The sequence below is a fragment of the Crotalus tigris genome, unplaced genomic scaffold (assembly GCF_016545835.1).
Source record: "Crotalus tigris isolate CLP2741 ecotype Arizona unplaced genomic scaffold, ASM1654583v1 scf7180000018525.42219311030:4301911, whole genome shotgun sequence".
Classification (NCBI taxonomy): Eukaryota; Metazoa; Chordata; class Lepidosauria; order Squamata; family Viperidae; genus Crotalus; species Crotalus tigris.
Window position 1 is genome coordinate 4004241 of NW_024097057.1, and position 21374 is coordinate 4025614.

The 21374-nt window shown below is 43.9% G+C and overlaps 1 protein-coding gene across 3 annotated transcripts; it reads right to left on the reverse strand.

Moving 5' to 3' along the window:
• Positions 1-10: 10 nt before the first annotated feature.
• Positions 11-19581, reverse strand: BBS2 (Bardet-Biedl syndrome 2). 3 transcript variants are annotated; one of them, XM_039353825.1, is made up of 17 exons: positions 19330-19581; positions 17403-17630; positions 16437-16562; positions 15747-15809; positions 14230-14307; positions 11222-11326; positions 10248-10334; positions 9688-9823; positions 7825-7964; positions 7262-7406; positions 5698-5869; positions 4331-4460; positions 3356-3487; positions 2702-2839; positions 1267-1379; positions 958-1106; positions 11-459 (listed from the first exon to the last, which is right to left on the reverse strand). In XM_039353825.1, the coding sequence occupies exons 1-17, from the start codon at positions 19444-19446 to the stop codon at positions 353-355; spliced, it is 2166 nt and encodes a 721-aa protein (XP_039209759.1). In that variant the 5' UTR covers positions 19447-19581; the 3' UTR covers positions 11-352. The 3 variants fall into 3 exon arrangements, with proteins under 3 accessions (XP_039209759.1, XP_039209758.1, XP_039209760.1); XM_039353824.1 differs by having other exon boundaries at positions 7262-7409; positions 19330-19579; XM_039353826.1 differs by having other exon boundaries at positions 7262-7409; positions 19222-19358.
• Between the last annotated feature and the right edge of the window lie 1793 nt (positions 19582-21374).

Genomic DNA, 21374 nt, shown 5'->3' on the forward strand with positions numbered 1-21374 from the left:
ACCATACAGATAGACTGAGGTCTGTCAAGTTTTATTGAATCAAAAACTGCTATTTTAAATAAACAGCCTCCAGGGCGGTTTTGGCTTCTGAAATTCCCAGATTTGGTCTGTAATGTCCGCAAAAGCTTGGCCATCTCTCCGCAAGCATGATATTTAGAAAGAACCAAGATACTGGCCTTCTCTTCCCTGCCACAAGCGGTCGAACGATCAGCCCTAGTAAGGTCTTCATACTGCACTTTACCGGCCACTAAACGGGCAGAATTACCTACTGTCTATCTGCTGCTAGATCTTTCTGCTCGTCTCTCTGGGCTGCCAACCTAGGCTAGTTTTCGCCTCCAGCCTTCACTCTGGATCAAGAGCAAGTTGTCCCCAGGCGCATGATTTTGATCAGCATATTAACACTGTTGTTCTTAATAGCATCCCGGCAGGCAGCAATCACTTGCATTTTGTGTTTACCAACTGGAGAAGAAGAAAAAAAGAAGAAAAACAAAAGAGTTAGCAGAGTCTGTTCTTGTCCAGCTTCTTTACAGTTCAGAAGGGGAAAGTGTTCTCTTCCCCCCCCACACACACACACTCTCAAATCAGCTGAGGGCTCAGAGGGGACAGCTTGTGCAGGACACAACTATTCTTTCTGCTCAGTGTTTACGTATTTTGAATTTACTCGGAAGGTTGAGGGACCTCCATGGTCCATTTTAAGTCTCTAGGTATGACATGCTAGCAGTTATGTGCCGGCATCTCTTAGCCAAGCAGTCTTAAGAAAAAGACTCGGGAGCTCTCTGGGAACTGCGAGAGAAAAACAGATTGGGGATCTGAGGCTGGAATTATACAAAAATGAAGCTTCGAGCCATGTCTTTCCAAGTTATCATTCATTTAGGCACACGCTTTTCTTTTCAAGTCCCAAAGTGACAGGACATGTAAAATGAGAAATAATTCTCCAGGTCCTTCTCCGGAACCTACCTCGGAGGTGTCCCGCTCGTTGGATGGCTTGATTGACTGCTTTGAGATTATTTAAAAGCTCCGAGTGATTGCTGCAGCGAATCTTGTACTGAGACAATAAATCCTTGTTGAGGTCATACAGTTCCACATACCGTTTCTTCATGTTTCTCCTGCGAGGGTAAACGAAAACAGCATAAGCAAACGACGTTGAAAGCTATTTATTTGTTGGGATTTGAGATGCAATGAATCCCGATTGATCCATTAGAGTAGGGGCCCTCAACCTTAGCAACTTTTAAGACTTGCGAACTTCAATCGGGGTTATTCACTCACCAGTCTCCCATGAGGCGGGAATCTTCTGCTCGAACCAGCTTGCTGCGGATGCAATTGGAGCTCTCAGCCATGTTGGCTGTGAGCTTCTGACAAACTGTATGGGAACTGTCCACCTGTGGAGGAGAACCATCCACAATTTAAGACGCCCGTAGTATGTGCTTGGCAGGCCGGAGACTTCTCTCCTGGGAAATGAGAGTCCCTCCCCTGCCTACGATCCCTGAAGTCTTAATGTTATGGAGCCACTTCCTTCAGGCAGGCATTCAAAGCACCTCCTGGTCTGATCCTTCCTGGAGATTTTAGGGTTCTGGGACTCCACCTGCCACCACAGACATCTGCTTGCAAAATCATTAGCGTTCCCAACCTCACAGATGGCTAATTCAGATTCAGACAAAGCAAGTAATTTTGCGGAAGGAATCTCCAGCCTAAAAGCAAAGTTGTTGACAATTCAATTCTCCCGTTGCAAGTTTTGTCTGAAATGGAGCATAAATTCCATCAGCAGAAGAAAAAAGAACAAGAACGAGGCGGCCTGTGCCGCCATGAAAGAAGTAATCGCTTCCAAGACAAAATGGTCTGATCTGCTGGAAGATAAATAATTAAGAGTCTGGTGCTGCTTTAGGACAGTTCTAAAGAGAGCAGTTAGTGGTGCTCGCTATTTCAAAGCCCTTGAGAACATCTCTTGCTTGTGGCCCACCAAATCCATGGGCTTCCTTAGCTCCTGCCCATTCCAATTTATTTCAGCAATGCCAATCCATCACGATGAGGTACCTCAGATATGGAGTTCTTGGTGCTTTCTGGGCTCTTTGACTGCATGCAAGACATTCCACTGCCCAAAGAGGCAACATCGTCAGCGTGAGTGAACGTGGGGTTTGCTGACTGTACAGTATATAAACATCTGCAAGCAATCAAGTTCACAGAGTACTAAGGACCCCACAGTTGTCCTCCTTCCCTTCTTCTCCTCTGCAAACTCCACTCCCTTCTGGCACTGATGATATTACCTAGTTGGGTAATGAAATGTCTGCAAGGAAACAACCAAGCTCAGAGAGCACCAAGGACCCTATAGTCCTCCTCCTCCTCCACCACCTCCTCCTCCTCCCCCCCCCTCCTCCTCCTCCTCCTCTCTGCATACCCCACTCCTTACTAGCACTGATGATGTTACCTACATTGGTAATGAAATGTCTGCAAGAAAATAACCAAACCCAGAGCACCAAGGACCCTACAGTTCTTTTCCTCCTCCTCCTCCTCCTCCTCCTCCACCACCACTTCACAAACCCCATTCCCTTCCAACACTGATAGTGTTACCCAGTTGGGTCATCAAATGTCTGTAAGAAAACAACTAAGGTCAGGGAGCACCAAGGACCCCATGGCTCAACATTGAACTACAGATATTCTCTTCTATTGGTACCCCAGGTATGTTTAAGACGCCTCACTCACTTACCCCAACAAAAGCTTTGTGCACCTCCTCAAAATACATGGGGAAATCTGCTTCCACCTGCAAGTCCTCAATTGCCCAAAAGGAGGCCATTGATTGGATGAGGTCACCAGCCAGGTCAATGTTATCGGTGTGAATGGAGATCTAATAACCAGAAGAAGAAAAATAACTCAAATTTACCCTAGACACGCTCATTACAATGGCAGAAGTTGATGCTTAAAGAGCCTTATCACATGGGAAGCTAAATTAGGATAGCCCAAGTGCTAACCTTCAGTGCAAATAGTTTATGAGGGAACTAACATGAAGTAGCTTACAACAGCCACCCTGGATCTACCAAGCTGATGAGACACAGAGACTGTTCATTACTAATAACCACGCCATTGAGGGTGATGGAGAACCACTTCCTTACTCTAAGACAGGCGTGTCCAACCTTGGACTTGTGGACTTCAGCTCCCAGAATTCCCCAGCCAGTCCGTAAGTCCAAAGTTGGACAGCCCTGCTCTAAGGGAATCATACTTTGTTTCTGAAGAAACACAAATAGAAGGGGGGGGGGCTTGTCGTGGCCGGTTCCCCTGGATGAATTCTGCTTCCCCCAAGAGACCAGGGAGGGACTTATTTCCCAGGCTAATTGCAACATAAATGAGACAAGCACAAGGGTACCTCTCCACTGAGATTCAGTCGGATACACAACTGTCCTGTATCACGGAGGGAGGTAAAGCAGACCTCCAGCAACTCGTTTTGCATCTTCACATCCTCGGGTAACAGGAAATTCTGTTTTATCCATGTGATGCCCTTGAAAGCATAAATGCCCACATGTGAATTTTGAGAAGAAGAGTGGGAGGTGGGGGGGGGAGCAGGTTGCAACATCCTGATAAGTTTCTGCGGATTTGCAGCTTATGCCCTAGAGCAGGGGTAGGCAATCTTGTCTCTTTTACGACTCGTGGACTTCAACTCCCAGAATTCCTGAGCCAGCCACGCTGAGGGGAAAGGGAAAGGTTCCCAAGCTGAGCCATGCTGGCTCAGGAATTCTGGCAGTTGAAGTCCACGAGTCGTAAAAGAGCCAAAGTTGACTACCCCTGGACTAGGACTAGGCCGCTTTATGACTCGTGGACTTCAACTCAGAATTCCTGAGCCAGCCACGCTGAGGGAAAGGGAGAGGTTTCCAAGCTGAACCATGCTGGCTCAGGAATGCTGGGAGTTGAAGTCCACAAGTTATAAAAGAGCCGAGATGGCCTACTTCTGCCCTAGACATACAAGGAACACACCTGCAATTATCCCAAGTTCAAGAAGTCTCAGCCACAGGAGATGCTACAACCATTTGTTTCGTCACAGTTCAGTTACAATAGCACTGAAAAAAATGACTGATGACCAATCCTCACAATTACAATTGTTGCGGCATCCCCATGGATATTTACGGGGGTTGTAACATACATGGATCACGTGACTGCCTTGCTGGCCTTCCTAGACAGCTTCTGACAGGCGAAGTCAATGGGGAAAGCCAGATTAATTTAACAAGCACACAATTCCCTTCAGCTGCATGATTTCCCCAAGTATAAAACACGACATTTGCTGAACTGAGTGACTATAGAAAAGCATTTACTACAACCCAGAAGAAAAAAAAGAGAGAAGACTTACCATCTGCACCTTCTCCCCCAGAGTGAATTTTACAAAGCTCACAGGCCTGGTCGCAGAGTCTGGGCTGCAGAGCGAATACATCGAGAAGCGAGGGAGTTGCCGGGACAGCTCAAAAACATGGAACTGCGTGCTGGGAAAGCATGAAACAAAACAATCAAGGTGGCTTAACAAATGCACGTGTAATCCTTCGCCTTCCTTCAGGAGAAGGCCATCTCAGCAAACCATGGCTCTTTCTTTGAGGATGCCCTGATCCTGACATTCATTTCACATTCACAAAAAAGCCAAGGATCACCTCGATTATATTTTCTCTCTTTTTTTGCTGTTCTGTCCCTCTTTGTGTTATTATGTAAAACATCTCTCATGTGCCCACTGCCCTAGAGAGCTTAAGGATGCAATCGAGTAATTTTCTGGAATATATGGTGTCACTGGGACTATGAGCTTTAAAAGTTTCTGGCTCTCATGAGTGATGCTTAAAAGAACAAGGGATGTATACATTCAAGGCCCAAGCATAGCTATAAATTTCTGGATGCAAATGAGGGAATGTAGTTTCATGACTTTTGCAGCTCTTCATCTGCCTTCTCTTCTAGCTGCCTAAGAATTAGGAGTTATTCCAACTCCTACAAATTCCCCAATATTCTGCATGCCTCGTTCTTCCTGTTACTGCCAAGACTGGGCTAAAAAAAACGCACCCCACGTGCAAATGGAAAAACGAAAACACTTTATGCCTCTGCATGGAAGGCTATTAAGTGCAAATTAGGTTTTCATTGAAAGACAGGATTTGAAAAGAAACTATTGTTTTCACGGGCTTTTAAATGTACTTACCTGGATTCTCCAGAATTCAAATTTTTGGGGGAAGTGACAGATGGGGAAGAGAAAGGAAAATGAGTTGAGCAGCCTCAACTGAAGTAGACTGTGAGTTCTAGTCCAGCCGTAGGCACAAAGTCAGCTCTGGCACCATGGGCCAGTCACTTTCATTCAGCCCTAGGAAGGAGGCAATGGCAAAAACCTTGCCATTCTGAAAAACCTTGCCGAGAAAACTGCAGGGACCTACCCAAGCAGTCTCTGAGTGTCAGACATGATTGAACAGAAGGGAAAAAAAATCGATAAACCGATATATAGCATTTGTTCCTTCAAAATATTTTTTTTAAAAACTTGCTGAATGCAAAATGCTGGCACTTACTGACTCAAAAACCTGCCTGAGGGCTTAGAGGTTATCATATTTCTCTAGGCGTTCGGGCTCTCCTGACTTCTCCCACATAATTCAGGGTCCCTGTTTCTCTCATAAAGCCCAACAGCAAAAACAGCTCAGCCCTTCAAAAGGACTGGGAAGAGGCAGTTTATGGAAAACCTGCCAAGCCCTCACTCACCTCTTCTTGTATCCAACCAGGGCTTTGATGTTTAGCTCCACCGGGACGTCTTTCGGCGGAGCGAGCGGGACTTTTATGTGGCTCGAGAGAGTCTGAGGAGTGGGGTGGATTACGTGGCTCTCATTTTCAAAGATGCCTTCAGCAAAGATCAGCACCGCTCGGATAATTGTGTCTGAAGTGAAAACAAAGACATTTCTCTCTTGGTTGAGTTTTAAGGGTCTAACAGAAGTAGTCCTACACCTACGGCCGTCATGGAGTCTGCCCGTTACGTCCGCAGGCCCTGGCGGTTGTTGAGCAAGGTTACAAAATATTAAGATATTTATTCGGTTTAAAAACTGTTCTCCAGGACGGCAGACAGGGCAGAAAAGAAGTCAAGATCATCACGGCTGCCATCACCAAAAGCAATCAACAAGACCTGTCACTTGTAGCCTCAAGTTTACTATGAACTTACAACACAGAATCATAGGGCTGAGTCCCACCCATCTGCTCAAGGAAGGAGACCTTATATCATCCAGGTCAAATGGTTGTTCAGTCTGTTCTTGAAAACCTCCAGTGCTGGAACACGCACAGCTCCCAAAGGCAAGCCGTTCCATTGCTTAATCCTTCTCACTGTCAGGAAATTCCACCTTAGTTCTAAGTTGGATCTCTTCTTGATGAACTTGTACCCATTACTTCTTGTCCTGCGCTCAGGTGCTTTGGAGACTAAGTCAATCCCCTCTTCTCTGTGACAGCCTCTCAAGTCCTGGAAGACTGCTATGATGTCCCCCCTAATCCTTCTCTTCAATAGGCTAGCTAGACATATCAGTTCCCCAAACCGTTCTTCATGCAATTTAGCCTCCAAACCCTTTATTATCTTTTGTTGCTCTTCTCTCCACATTTTCTAGGGTCTCAGACCCCATGGACCCGCTCAGGTTAATCTCCTGCCTTTAGATGCTGTTCCTTAAGTTTTAAGTGTCGACTATTAACCAGTGGAACAGTTTGCCTTCAGAAATCACGGCTGCTCCATCACTGGAGGTTTTTTTTAAGAGACTAGACAGTCACTTATCTGAAATGGTATAGGTTCTCCTGCTTGAGCAGGGGGCTGGACTAGAAGACCTCCAAGGTTCCTTCCAATTCTATTCTATTCTATTCTATTCTATTCTATTCTATTCTATTCTATTCTATTCTATTCTATTCTATTCTGTAACTCTGTTCTATTCTATTCTATTCTATTCTGTAACTCTGTTCTATTCTATTCTATTCTATTCTACTTCTACTTCTACTCCAGTTTCTATTCTATTCTATTCCATTCTATTCCAGTTTCTATTCTATTCCAGTTTTTATTCTATTATTACATTATATTACATTACATTTTCTAGTCTAGTCTAGTCCATTATATTCTTCATACATGATAACCCATAACAGGTATTCCTCTGGCCCAGTGGGATGCTCAGATTCTTAAGGTCAGTGAAAGATGCAAATGCCCAAGTCAGATCGAAGAAGCATCTTCCTCAGGTGCTCACAGCTAAGAAATTACACATACTGCGCCTGTACCAACGAACTTTGGCTGCTAATCTTGATATACCATTGGATGTGGATATGCAGAGTTCTATATGAGCGGATTCAGTTTCCGATCCCAGATTGATGGACAATGCAGTCTGGAGCTGTGTGTTTGCCGGGATCACACCTCTTTGGCCATCCATCTCATTTACCTGAGTGTTTAGTTCCACCTGCTTCAAAACAACATGTAGGCCTTATTCAAAACGTTGGACAATGTACAGAAATACATAAAATCAGGTCCACTAATTGCAACAGCTTGCCATTAGCACTGGTAAAACAGTTTTATACTTTGCTCTCACTGAGACAGGAAGCTCCAAAACCTAGCCCAAATGTTACTTACCAAACACACTCAAATTTCTTATGACATAATGCCAATTGCTCCTTTCTGCCAATATTCCTAATTTACAAATTTATCTCTGTTGTTGTTCAATCATAATTCTTCCACAAAATAGAATAAGGATAAAATAAAGTAAGAAGTAGAGTTTTCTTTCATTCCTGAACTTCTAATATCCAACTCCTGAAGTTGTACTTGCTTGCTTCCCTAACGGTCAAGATCGAGTCTGGATTTCCCATCTGGACATAAATTACCTTTGAATTTTCTTCATAGTTTCGTAGCTCAAGGAGCAGGTTTTGCTTCTTCTGACTAAGCCCTCGAATCAGATCTTGCTCCACGCTGGTGTCCATCAGCCTTCCTTTCACCTCCTGGGCCCCGGGCAGGTATCCTCGCACTGTGTAAAAACAAAGTCAAGAAGTTCTTGATGGAGAAAAGTTGTCATTGCACAACAGTGGTTCATAAATCAGGGAGAAGAAACGGACCATATTTAGTCCAGCCTAATAAAGGTCTGTAGGATAAACCTGTCCAATTCAAACCAACAAAAAGGAAAAGGTTGGCTTTATGAGATTAAAAGGGCATCTCTACACTTTGACTTCCGGCTTCTTATTCATCCTGCTGAAATTCCACAAAAACTCTACTAACATATAATCAACAACCATGCGCACCCAACACACACAGAGAGACAGAAAGATCCTAATTAAAAGACAAAATGCAAATCAATTATAGGTAGTCCTTGACTTACAATCGCTTAATTCGAAGTTACAACAGCGCTGAAAAATTTTTCACACTTAACAATTGTTGAGGTCGCCATGATCCAAATTCAGAGGCGTTGGCAACGGGCATGTATTTATGCCCGTTGCCAACGGGCATAAATACATGCCCGTTGCCAACGGGCAACTCAACATTAAGAAAACCAAAATCATGGCATCCGGCCATCTCAATTCCTGGCAAATAGATGGGGAAGAAATGGAGGTAGTGACAGATTTTATTTTTCTGGGCTCCAAGATCACCTCAGGTGGGGACTGCAGCCAAGAAATTAAAAGACGCTTGCTCATGGGGAGGAAAGCTATGGCAAATCTAGACAGCATACTAAAAAGCAGAGACATCACCCTGCCAACAAAAATGCGTATAGTCCAGGCCATGGTTTTCCCAGTTGCAATGTATGGCTGTGAAAGTTGGACCATAAGAAAGGCTGAGCGCCAAAGAATTGAGGCCTTTGAACTATGGTGCTGGAGAAGACTCCTGTGAGTCCCTTGGACTGCAAGGCGTTCAAACCGGTCAGTCCTAGAGGAGATCAGCCCTGACTGCTCTTTAGAAGGCCAGATCCTGAAGTTGAAACTCAAATACTTTGGCCACCTGATAAGAAGGAAGGACTCCCCGGAGAAGCGCCTAATGCTGGGAAAGATTGAGGGCAAGAGAAGAAGGGGACGACAGAGAATGAGATGGCTGGATGGAGTCCCTGAAGCAGTAGGCGTGAGCTTCAATGGACTCCAGAAGATGGTAGAGGACAGGAAGGCCTGGAGGAACGTTGTCCATGGGGTCGCAATGGGTCGGACACGACTTCGCAATTAACAACAACAACAATGTATTTATGACAGCTGCAGCATGCGGGATCATGTGATCCCCTTTTGCGACCTCCTGAGGATGGGGAAGCCAGATCCACGTTTAACAACCTTGTTACGAACTTAACAAGGGCAGTGATTCACCTAACAACTGGAGCAAGCAAGGTCGTAAAATGGGGTAAAACTCACTTGGCAAGTGTCTCTCTTAGCAACATAGATTTTGGCTCAGTTGTGGTCATAAGTCAAGGACTACCTGTACCCTCAACTTGGTGTTTTATTTGAAACGCTTGCCAACTTCGGCACGTTGGGAGGGACAACATTATCTGAATTTAGATCTGAGTGAAATCATTTCTTTCTCTCTCTCTCCCCTTCTCTCTCTCTCTCTCTCTCTCTCTCTCACACACACACACACACACACACACCACATGCTGGTCTTAGACAGGGCTTGAAAGATCCAGATTGTTCTTGGGGCAGCATTTCTGCTTTAGTACAGCCACTAGCATTGTTCCCACTCCTTGTAAATGAAAAAAGCCTTGAAATGGCGAAGGAATTTACCTTCACCGTCAACTGAGCAGCAGATCAGCTGTGTACTTCCATCCATTCTGTAATCTCCCTGCACAATTCCCGCAATGGAAGAAGCAAAGTTGTCCTTGAAAATGACTTCTCCGGTTCGATCGCTGCGTGCGTCGATCTGCAACACAGACATTCCCCAGACAGCATTAAAAGTGGGAAAGACCACAGATCAATTTTTTTAACAAAAATTAAAAGAATATACATTTTCTGTAAAACGTCTCAGTCAAACCGAGTTGGTAGAAATCCAGAACAACCCCTGGTTCAACAACCTAATCTTTCTTTTGCTTTCTGTACATTTAGTTCCGTTGCAGTTATTCCACGATCTGCAGCGCACACACCTTGAAAAGGGGCAAAACAATTTTCAAAAAAATAGCTAAACTAAACATTGCTTCTTCATATCTGCTCTAATACGGTCCACTGTTCTGGTGGCAGCCATTGATAATATTCTGCAACGCCAGTAGAATTCTAAACCAGACCAGCAGTTTAATCTTTAGGAAAGAAGCAGGGAAGAAAGTTAAATATACAATCTTCTTTATACTTACCTTCCCGCTGGACCAGCCAGTTATCAATTCGCAGACGCCGTCGGAATTAATGTCAAAGGCACTGATGCACATCGCCTGATTTTTAGACTGGGGAGAAAAATGGGGAGCAAGCAGGTCACTTCTTGGTATCATCACCATTACTGGTCCCTTTCGCGCGAAGTGCCTAGGGCAGCCAGCTTCTTCCAATCAATCCTATCAGCAATACAGGGGTCCCAAATCCCCAGTCTGTGGACCGGCACCAGGCTGCAGCATGCCAGAAACTGAGCCGCAAACAAGCAAAGCTCCGAACTGGTTCCTGGCGCCCAAAAGATCGTGGGTTGCTGCATTAATACTTCTAGGTATTAACCCTAACATTTTCACACATCTAGTGGAGAGATACTGATGCAGGAAACTAATCAAGATAAGACACTGTTCTGACTCTGGATTCAGTCTTGACTCTAAACAAGAGTTCAAGGACCTTGGCTATTATTTTCCCCGAACAGATGAAGTTTTTGCCTCAAAGTGATGTATCATACCACCGGAGTTCGATCTTCAACTTGCTTATAGCTACCGGTTACGTATCGGTCAAGAATGCGAAATTCTCAACAAACCAAGTTTAGAATAGCAATAGCACATGATTAATGTTAACTTTGAGTAAAATGTTGTGACAGATGAACTAAAACATCCTTTCTAGCTCGCACGTTCTAGGCCCCTGCGTTTGTTTACGTCACCCCATCAGAACTGGACAGTGTCCAAACTGAATGGAAGAGGAGGAAGAGGGAGAAGATCTTCCATGTTGTGGCAAAAAGAAGATGGCAACTATAACCATAGGATGAAAGTCCTCAATGCACATAAAAACGCATCAAAATTCCACACTAGTGGCTGCCATCTGGACCTTTTTAACCTCCTCTGCAGACTCCCGGTGAAGGCAAATGTACATTTTTCAGTGCTGGATATTCCAGCTGTTCTGACGTCTCCAATTTGATCATACTAACTTTAATCCTCCAGTAGCGCGCGGCCTGGTTGTAAATGCCCACCGTGCCATTAGCCAGCGCATAGCCAAAGCGAGCGGGGCTCATCGTAGTTAGGGCCGTGACAATCTAGAAAAGAAAGGAAGGTCAACAGCTGTTGTTAAACTAAATAATTAAGCCAACTATTTCTATGGAATAAAACTGCCTTCAGCGAAATCAGAGCAATATTGGCAGTTACAGTATTCGGGCCCATTAAATTAAGAATGGTTTGGCATGATCCCAGTCTCAGTGATATTCACCTTCCCAGTACCCACACCTGCACCGAAGATTTGGCTAGCGCTGTATCCAGCTGTAATGCGGAAGGCTCCGAGATGTTTTGTTGTGATTTATTTTATTTAATATTTTATTCATTTGACATCATTCGTAAAACTTTACAAGGGCTCCAGAGGTCATGATTTACATCTGTTATGCACCAAGGTTCCCCCCCCCCACTGCCTTCTTCCCTGTTTGTTCTTACTGTCAAAACTCCATGGAAAGAGGAGGATAGGTGGATGGAGAAGTCAGAATATTCCCTAATCATTTCTGTTAGCACTAAAAGCCCTTAGTCTGGAAGCAGCCAAAGTTTTTCTTCCACATTTCAAATTGGCTTGAAGTTGCCGTCCTAAAACCAAGGCAACGGAGAGCAGCTGAGAAGGGGCAGCCCAGGAGAGGGGTAATTTCTTCGAGGCAGAGGTAAGCACTGGGCCAAATCCAGCCCTCTGCCTGCCTGTTATGAAACACAAAGAAGTCCGAGATCTCTTTTCATTTTCAAAAACAAAACTATATTGCTTCTGAGTTATATGATTTTCCTGGTAAGAAAATACAACACAGGTAATCCTTGACTTTCAACAGTTTGTTTAGAGATCATTCAAAGTTACAACGGCACTGAGAAGACTTATGACTGTTTTTCACACTTACGACTGTTGCAGCATCTCTGTGGTCGTGTGATAAAAAAAAATCAAGACGCTGGGCAACTGGCATATATTTGTGACAGTTGCATTGTTCCGGGGTCATGTGATCACTTTTGTGACCTTCTGACATTCAAAGTCAAGGGGAAGCCACATTCTTGGGAATATGCCTTTTGCACAAGGCACCAATGGCTGGATCTCAGAAAGCCAGTAAAAAGCAAAATAAAGCAATTGTGCCGAGCCCTCTTTAAGATGTAAGAAAGAATATTACGAGAATTACTAAATGAACCCAAACCGTTTCTCAGGAACTAAAACGGAACCAATGAAAGAAATCGTGGGAAATACATACAAACACCCCCCCCCCAAAAAAAAGATTTTTTCCCAGTGGAAAAAATACCTCTGGCAAAGTGGTATTTTACTGGAGTTAGCATCAAAAGAGCTTGTTGGGGCAGGAACAATATTCCATGTCATTAAATGTTAACAACAGAGCCAAATTATTTCCAGAAAGGGGGGGGGGGAGAGAAACTATTTGTGTCTTGCTGTGTTTAACGCCAAAATTCCATCCACGAACAGTGTGTGTTCTCATCTCTACTTCAGTCACCTGGCTGGCTGAGGAATTCTGGGAGTTGAAGTCCACAAGTCTTAAAGTTGCCAAGTTTGAAGACCCCTGCATTAGAGTAAGTGAGCCGCTGCGATCCTAGCTGGGGGGGGGGGAAGCTGCAGTTCTCCACATTCTGATCATTTCTCACTTGGAGTATTCTGGTGAATTGCAAAGGAATAACAGTCCCTTTGTTATTCATCATATGATTTAGCCTTCAAACTCTTTGTTCTCTTGGTTGCTCTTCTCTGTACTCTTTCTAGAATCTCAACATCCTTTTTTTGTACCACGGTGACCAAAACTGGACACAGTATTTCAAACGTGGGCCCACCAGGGCAATGCCAAATGGTACTTTGCATGATCTTGAAACGATCCCTCTCTGTGGATGCAGCCCAGGACTGCATAGCTTTTTTGGCAGCAGGAATAAATAGCATGTTGTGTTGCTACATCGCTGTCTGACTTCATAAGCCTGCAGAATATGAATACCCTGTTGTGTCCCTAACCCTAGGATGCACAACCCGAGGCCTCAGGTTACACACAGCCCTTAGTGCAGCCCTCAGAGGCCCTCCAAAGTAGCTACCCAACTAAATCTGACTGTCACAGACCAATGAAATGAATAATCATGCTGGCAGTCATAATTCATCTCTATTAGTTTTCATTAAACTTAATGCAATTAAATTAAATGTGAATTAATGGTCGACCTGGCCTTGCCTCTCTTTGGAGTGTGCTTCTGATCTTGCTACAGAAAGCTTAGCATAGCCCTCAACCCCCCAAAAATATTAAACTCTGTTTATTCTCCAACTTCTGGTCGCCAAGATGTTTTCTGTTGCAGATGCGAAGAATGCTGCCTGGCAAGAGTTGGCGGGGGGGGGCAGGACCCTGGGATGCTGCAACCGTCATAAATATGAGTCAGTTGCCAATTTTGATCACATGACTATGGGGATGCTGCAACAGTCGTGTGAAAAACAGTCATAAGTCTTTTTTTTTCCAGTGCTGTTGTAACTTGGAACAGTCACTAAACGAAGCATTGTAAATGGAGGATTACCTGTATTCTCTTTTCAAGGAGCCTTAACAGACTGGAGGAAGGCAGAGGATCTTCTGAAAAAGGCAACATCGCTGCACTCCAATGTATAATAATAATAATAAAATTACTGCTACCATTATCATCTCTTTCTCCTAAATCTATTTTTCCACGTCTTTCATTTGGTATTGAATGAAATTATTTGATTCAGGTCCAATTTCTAGTAACCTGTCAAAAAAGAGCTCAGCTAAAAAAGAGAACAGCAAAGCAGGCCTAGAGGAAAACTTTTGAATATGCTGAGTGATAAAATGCGGTTTTCATCTATTTGAAGACTGCTGCACGGCAAAAAAGATTCCAAAATGTCAGAACTTCACATTTCTCCAATCGTTCTGTCTAAATTGGATCCCCGCACCAAACAGAATAACCACATAAAGATAGTTTTAGTATTTAATTTCTCTCCCCTTACCTCAGTCTCAGACATTTCCGCCACAATCTCGTCTTCTTTAAAAACCCTAATATCAAAATCCTCAGATCCAACAATAAGCTATTGGGGGGGGGGCGAGGGAGAGAGAGAGAGAGAGAAACCATCAAGCATTTAACAGACCACATTTTATTTTCATTAATTTGCTCTTCCAGCTGCCAAAACAGGAGAAACCTTAACATGATCTGGCTTGTTGATTTCTAGACATCCTGATATTTTATGGTTAGGAATGATGGCAGCTGAAGCCAAAAAAACCACTTGAGAGCACCAGCACAGGAACGGGTGCCTAACACAGAGCTTCAATACAACACATTAAAATATATTCTAGAAAGTGCTGCAGGTAAGGTCACGTTATCTCCTGATTAGATGAATGGTCCGATTTATGATGTAGGCAGGGAACCAGGAAAAACGGTCTTGGCTGAACTCTCCTTCAAGTCCCACAATGATTGCTGAAATAGATTCTAGATCAAACTTCAGCTTCAGCCGCTAAGGTGCACATCCCAAGAGCAAATATAACTTAGGGCAGTGTTTCTCAACCCTCGCAATTTAAAGATCTGTGGACTTCAACTCTCAGAATTGCCTAGTCAGCACGCTAGCTGGGGAATTCGGGGAGATCAAGTCCACGCATCTTGTAGTTGAGAAACACCGACTTAGGGCACGCAAAATATGGATTAAAAGGACCGACTCCCCTCGCCTAGGGGCACACGAGAGCAGTTCTTCGTCCTTACACGCATGACCCTCCTTCCAGCAAATCGTCTGGCATTCCTGCTTTGGGAGGAGGCTGGGCTGGGAAAGCCCTTAGGACATGTCATCCCAAGTAGCCAGACATAGGACGTACATGAAAGGGGAACTGGAGAATTGGCTCTGATTCTGAAAAGAAAAGAGGGGTGTAATGCACGCGCTGCAGCCAAGGAAGCTGTGTGCTTGGACTGAACTTACAAGACCTTGTGGATTTCCCTTCAGGGATCTTTTCCTAATGACTAGCGACTTGGGTATTTTCTTCAATTGAAAACATGAAAGCATTAGTCGAGATATTCTTCAAAAATTCATCTGCTCCAATATGGGTGCCCGTCTTCAACCCCAAACCGTTCCCTCAGTACAGTAATCCCTCAAATGTCTAAAATACAACAAATGCAATATGAACTATAAGTAGTCCTCAACTTACAGTGTGTTTAGTGACTGTTCAAAGTTCCAACGGCACTGAGAAAGGTGACTTATGACCATTTTTGACAGTTATGTCTTGTTGCAAAAGCCCCATGGTCACGTGATCAAAATTTAGACGCTTGGCCCTTGACTCGTATGACGATTGCCGTATCCTGGCATCACATGATCAGTTTTTGCGACCTTCTGACAAGCAAAGTCAATGGGGGAAGCCAGATTCACTTAACAAAGGTCTTACTTAGCAACAGAAATCTTGGGCTCAATTTTGGGCGTATGTTGAGGACTACCTGTCGTACAATGAAAGTGTAAGTCCATGCACACACCACTTGCCACAAACCTACCTCTTTTTTCCCATCACCGTCAAAGTCACAAAAGGCGAGAGCACGAACATTGTCACCAGTGACCTGTAATTGTATTTTTAAAAAAGTATTTCTTAGTTTCAACTTGACAAAAAAAGAAGTAACGTCAGAAAAAAAATTAATGATGCTAGTTATTTGGACATAAAGCATCAAGATCTGTGGGATCACTGGTGCTCTCCAAGCTTGGGGGTTTTCTTGCAGACGTTTCTTTACCCAACTAGGTAACATCATCAGTGTTAGTAAGGAGTGGGGTTTGCAGGGAGGAGGAGGAGGAGGAGGAAGAGGAGGAAGTAAAAGGACTGTGGGGTCCTAGGTGCTCTCTGAGCTTGGGGGTTTTCTTGTAGGCGTTTCATTACCCAACTACTGTAGGTAACATCATCAGTGCTGGTAGGGAGTGAGGTTTGCTCTCACTTTATATTCTAGTGTCTTTCCCTCACAATGTTGGTGGGGGTGGTCTTAGAGGGTCTTTGGTTGAGCTCTCAATGCCACCCTCTGCTCGCTATAAAATCCCTCAAGCCTCAGCAAGTTACTTTAGCCTCAACGCTCCACGTGTAATCTTGAAAGGATCGGTGGGCTCCCTTTCTAAAAACTGAAATAATAATAATAGCTTTTGTTATGAAGATAAATAAAGCTATAGGCACCCAAAGCACCCTATAATATAGGCACACTCACCGTCCAGAACAGATCTTTTCCTTCATAATTAAAGCCCTGCAGAGAACAGTTTCCGCCAATAATTGCTAAGGGGCAGGAAATGTCTCCCAACGTTCCTACGGCTATAGAGTTTGCTCCATCGGGAACCTACGGGGAAACAGCAGAGAAATCAATGAATTCTTCACCTGCAAATAAAGATACCCAGAAAACATGTGAGATAAATTGGAGCATTCAGACGTTTCCCCACAATTTCTAGAGCAGAACACTTGAGAGATTGGTTTTAAAAATAAACATAAGGTGGTGTAGTAAATACATTTGCTACACTGTGTTAGGTTTAGCCAAAATGTAACATAGTGTATTGGCTACACTAGGAAAGTTGGACCTTCATTTCTACCCTCACCATCTTACAAAACTGGTCAAAAGTTTGATAATTGCCTATTAGCAAGGATGATGGTAAGGCATTTAGTCAGGCTAAAATAAATGCTCAAAGGTATTTTGCCATTGTCATATGGAGAGGAAATCAACAAGAACAAAACTATCATTAATGCTTCTTTCATAGAAGGGGCTAGATAATTACAGTGGTCCCTTTGAAGAGACAATCCTGGATCAAATGCTTAATGACTCTTTGAGCAAGGCAAAGCCTAAATCACAAAACAGAAAAAAGTCTTCCGGGGACTTACTCCACATTGATCTAAAGTTGTCGTTCACTAATCATGATGCTAAAAGCCAGCTGGTGTGTACTATTAAATTATGTATTGAAAGGACAAAAAACAAATTCTAACTTCACCGATTCCAACCAAAGTAATTTGGAATGCCTTTTGGGACATAAAATATGCATCCTAAAAACTTGGGACCATATCATTTCACTTTGGATTTTGTCTATGAAGCCTCCACATTTTCTGTGAAGTTTATCCATTTTTTTTCCTGAATACAAACGGTGTATTCGAGCACCATTGACGTGTAATCCTGGGAAGGGGATGAACTTACCCCAGCATAAAACAAATCAGCATTGTTGTGTACGTCGTATGCCAACAAACTGGTCCGTGTGCCAACTAGGAGGGAATCACAGCCAAGATCAGGGTTCAACATCCCTGCAGTCAAACAACTGACAGCTTCATTGATGTTCAGCAAAGAAATATCAGCCTCCTGGCTACTTAGTGCTAAGCGGTTTGCATTCGTGTGCTGTCCACGTCCATGAGGATTGTGAATAAAAACCTGTTGATATTAAACAAAGCATTGGCAGCAATACAAGTTGCTTTCATGGTGAGTTCCACAAGTCACAATAATTCCAAAATAATGTAGACTCCAATGTATTCCTACATATACCAGGTATCCCCAGCTGATAGTGTCTGGGTAGCAATCTGCTTATCCTTGAATGATAGGAGACGTCCTCTGGAGGAGGATAGTCAGAGGCCCTAGGCTTCATCCAGTGGGATGAAGGATTCGGTTGCAGGTCAAAGGAGAATTCAGTAGATAACTTCTCTTTGAGGAATAGTGTCCACCTCTATGGGCATCAGCTCCATAGCAGATACAGGACACAGAATACCAGAATTGGAACGGATCTTGGAGGTCTTCTAGTTCAACCTCCTGATCAAGCAGGAGACCCTACAATGCATCATCTTAGACAAATGGCTGTTCAATCTTTTCTCGAAAACCTCCAGAGATGGAACACCCACAACTTCTGGAGGCAAGCTGATCCACTGATTGATTGTTCTCATTGTCGTAGATGGCATATATCATCATTTGTCAATATATATGATCAATATGCAGGTGATATGAGGACCAGGGTCTTCTGCCAGCAACAGGTCAAAATGAAGGTGCAACCAGTCAAAACTTTGCCCCTTTCAAATGTGTGTTGCATGGAAAAAGGTCAGAAGGTGCCTTGCTCACTGACCCTCTCTCGTCATTGTTAACCATGTCCACAGACCTGTTTAATGGACATAAAACAAAGCAGCAGCCTTGGCCAACATGGACACCTGCCAGATGTATGGACTTCATTTCCCAGAATTCTTCAAGCAGCAACGCCTGGGTGAAATTGACTGAAACTGGTTGAAATTGGAAAATGCTAAATACAACCCACATCTTCCATCCGTTTTTAGGGGTAGGGGTAAGGGTAGGAATGGAATGGAATGGAATGGAATGGAATAGAATAGAATAGAATAGAATAGAATAGAATAGAATAGAATAGAATAGAATAGAATAGAATAGAATAGAATAGAATAGAATAGAATAGAATATTTTTATTGGCCAATTGTGATTGGACATTCACAAGGAATTTGTGTCCAGTGCATAAGCTCTCAGTGTAATACAAGAAACAACTGATAAACTATGATCTTCATCATAAAATACAACAATCATAAATCATAAGAAAAAACTCAGTCACAGGATACTAAATAAGCAAACAGCCCAAATCATAATAGGATACTAAATAAAGGCAATCAACATAGATCATGAGATATGAACAACAAAGTTATAGTCATAAGAAACTAAGGAAGCAAGCAATAGGAAAGATGAAAAGATGAGAAGGATAATACCTAGGTAAACAGCCCTACTAAGTAGTTTCACATTCCAGGGCATAAACAGCGTTGTGGGAATTAGTCGTTTAGCAGAGTGATGGCATGGGGGGGGGGGAACTGTCTTTGTGTCTGGTGGTTTTGGCGTGCAAATTATAAAACGCAAATATGTCTTTTATAAAACGTGCACTGTAATCTGCATACACCTAGGATTTATATTTATTGAGTCAGAAATAAATAGGTCAATACAAACACAGGCGGGGGAATTACCCCCGATATAAAATTGCCCCCACCTCGATACGCCCCAGGAAGCGTCGGCGAGGCTACAAAGTGGGGCGGGCGTCCAAGGCGGGGGACTCCCCCTCCCATGCGCCCCAGCTCCCCGGGCGGAGTTGGGCTACCTTGCCGGCCTGCGTGGCCGCCGTCAGGCACGGGTGGGTTCCGTCGTACCTGCCCAGCGCCACGCCGCGGGGCAGGATTTTGTGGCTGAGCTTCAGGCTGAAGACCGGCACGAGCATGGCGGCGGCAGAGTCGGCGGATGCCGGCCTGGGCCTTTCCGGGCTGCCCGCTAGGCGAAGGAAGGAGTCGTTGCTATGGAAACCGCAGCAGGCCGCAAGCCGGGCCTGGGAGGAGGAAAGCAGCCTCGCTTGCGGGCGCTAAAGTAATACTCCCCCTTTCCCGCCCCGTCCCCTCCCGAAATTCTACTCCCATTAACCCCCCCCCCGCCGGCCGAGGAGGATGGGAGTTGTAGTCTGGGAGCGGCCAGGGCAGCGCCCACATCGCGGCTCGGGGAAGATGGAGGTGGATTCAGCCCCTTCCGCCTTCCCACGTTTGAAAGATTTAGGATTCTAGGGCGGGGAGGCTATCGGGCCTGGTTTGGACTCGCTGTTTTGGAAAGCACCGATTGCGGGGGTTTCTCTGCAGGGAGCAACGTCGTGATTGGCAGGACCCATCCTGGGAGCCGCTGGGATGGGAGGCCACGCAAAAATCCTATCCAAAAATGAGGCAGGACCAAGGCAGATTTTTTGTGCTGTCCTCAGGAGAGGCACAAGGGCAGCCTGCAGCTGAGCTTGAAATGGCTGAGCAGGACTAGATTTCAATAGGGCCCGGATCGAGCACCACCAGGAAATCCTACAAGTCTAGGATGCACTGGGAGAAACCTGCCAGAAGAAGACAATGGCAAACCCAAAGATGCTATTTTTCACTAGGCAACTGGACTTTCTTGTTTTTCTTTGAAGACATTTCGCTTTTCATTCAAGAAGCTTCTTTAGAATTCTGGGAGTTGAAGGCCACACTTCTTAAAATTGCTGTGGTTGAGAAACATTGCTTTAGTCTAGAGGGGGGTGGAGAAGGGGATTTATTATTTATTTGTTAATCAGATTTATATAGCCGCCCATATCACTGAAAATGACTCTGGGCACGTGACAATTAAAGGAACAATTGTTGTGCTTAATTCAGTTTGATTCCTTTGGAAAAGCCTCTTTATCATCTTTTTTTTTTTTCCAGATGATAGAGATTTCTCAGGAAACCAAACAATAGAACAGCTAGTTTCACTAGCTTTGGTATAGTCACGTTTCTTGTTCTGCTTGTCTGCAACAATTCCTCCGGAAAGTACAGTAATATACCTACAAGGGTTCCTTCCCTCCCACAGTGATAAAATATTCCATTCCTCTGCCAAAAAAATATATGCCTTTTTATAGTCATGTTGTTGTAAATGCCGATCTGTGACCATAATAAAACTTATTACATATTGTGTAATAATACAATATGCTTTCTCTGGGCTCCGTAATCCGTAATTATTGTCGTGATTGTCAATATTTTGGTTTTACAGCATATATGTATGTATTAAATGTCTATGTCTTTTCACACATAAACCCATGAACGTATATCAGAATTAAAAAGTATAAAGCTGACCCACTTTTCAAGAGCAATCAAAGAATATGAGGTCTCCTGAAAGCTAAAATGGAGTAACAATACAATGTATTGTTAAATTAAAACTATAAGCATAGAATGACCAGAACGCAAGATAAGAAACAATGGATGGAAACTTAGCAAGAGATCCACTCTGGAAATAAGGAGAAATTTCCTGACAGTGAGAACAATTAACCAGTGGAATGGCTTCCCTTCAGAAGTTGTGGGTGCTCCATCACTAGAGGCTTTTAAGAAGAGACTGGACAGCCATTTGTCTGGAATGATGTAGGGCAGGGGTAGGCAACCTTGGCTCTTTTATGATTCGTGGACTTCAACTCCCAGAATTCCCGAGCCAGCATTTGTTTGTTGTTATTCTGTCTCTCACTGTTAAAATAAACCTACCATTAAAATTATAGACTGATCATTTCTTTTCTCAGTGGGCAAATGTACAGAATCAGCAGGGGATCAAATAATTCACCACCACCACCGCTGTATAGAGACACCAGACGAGATGCTTCTGGCACTTAGGATTGTC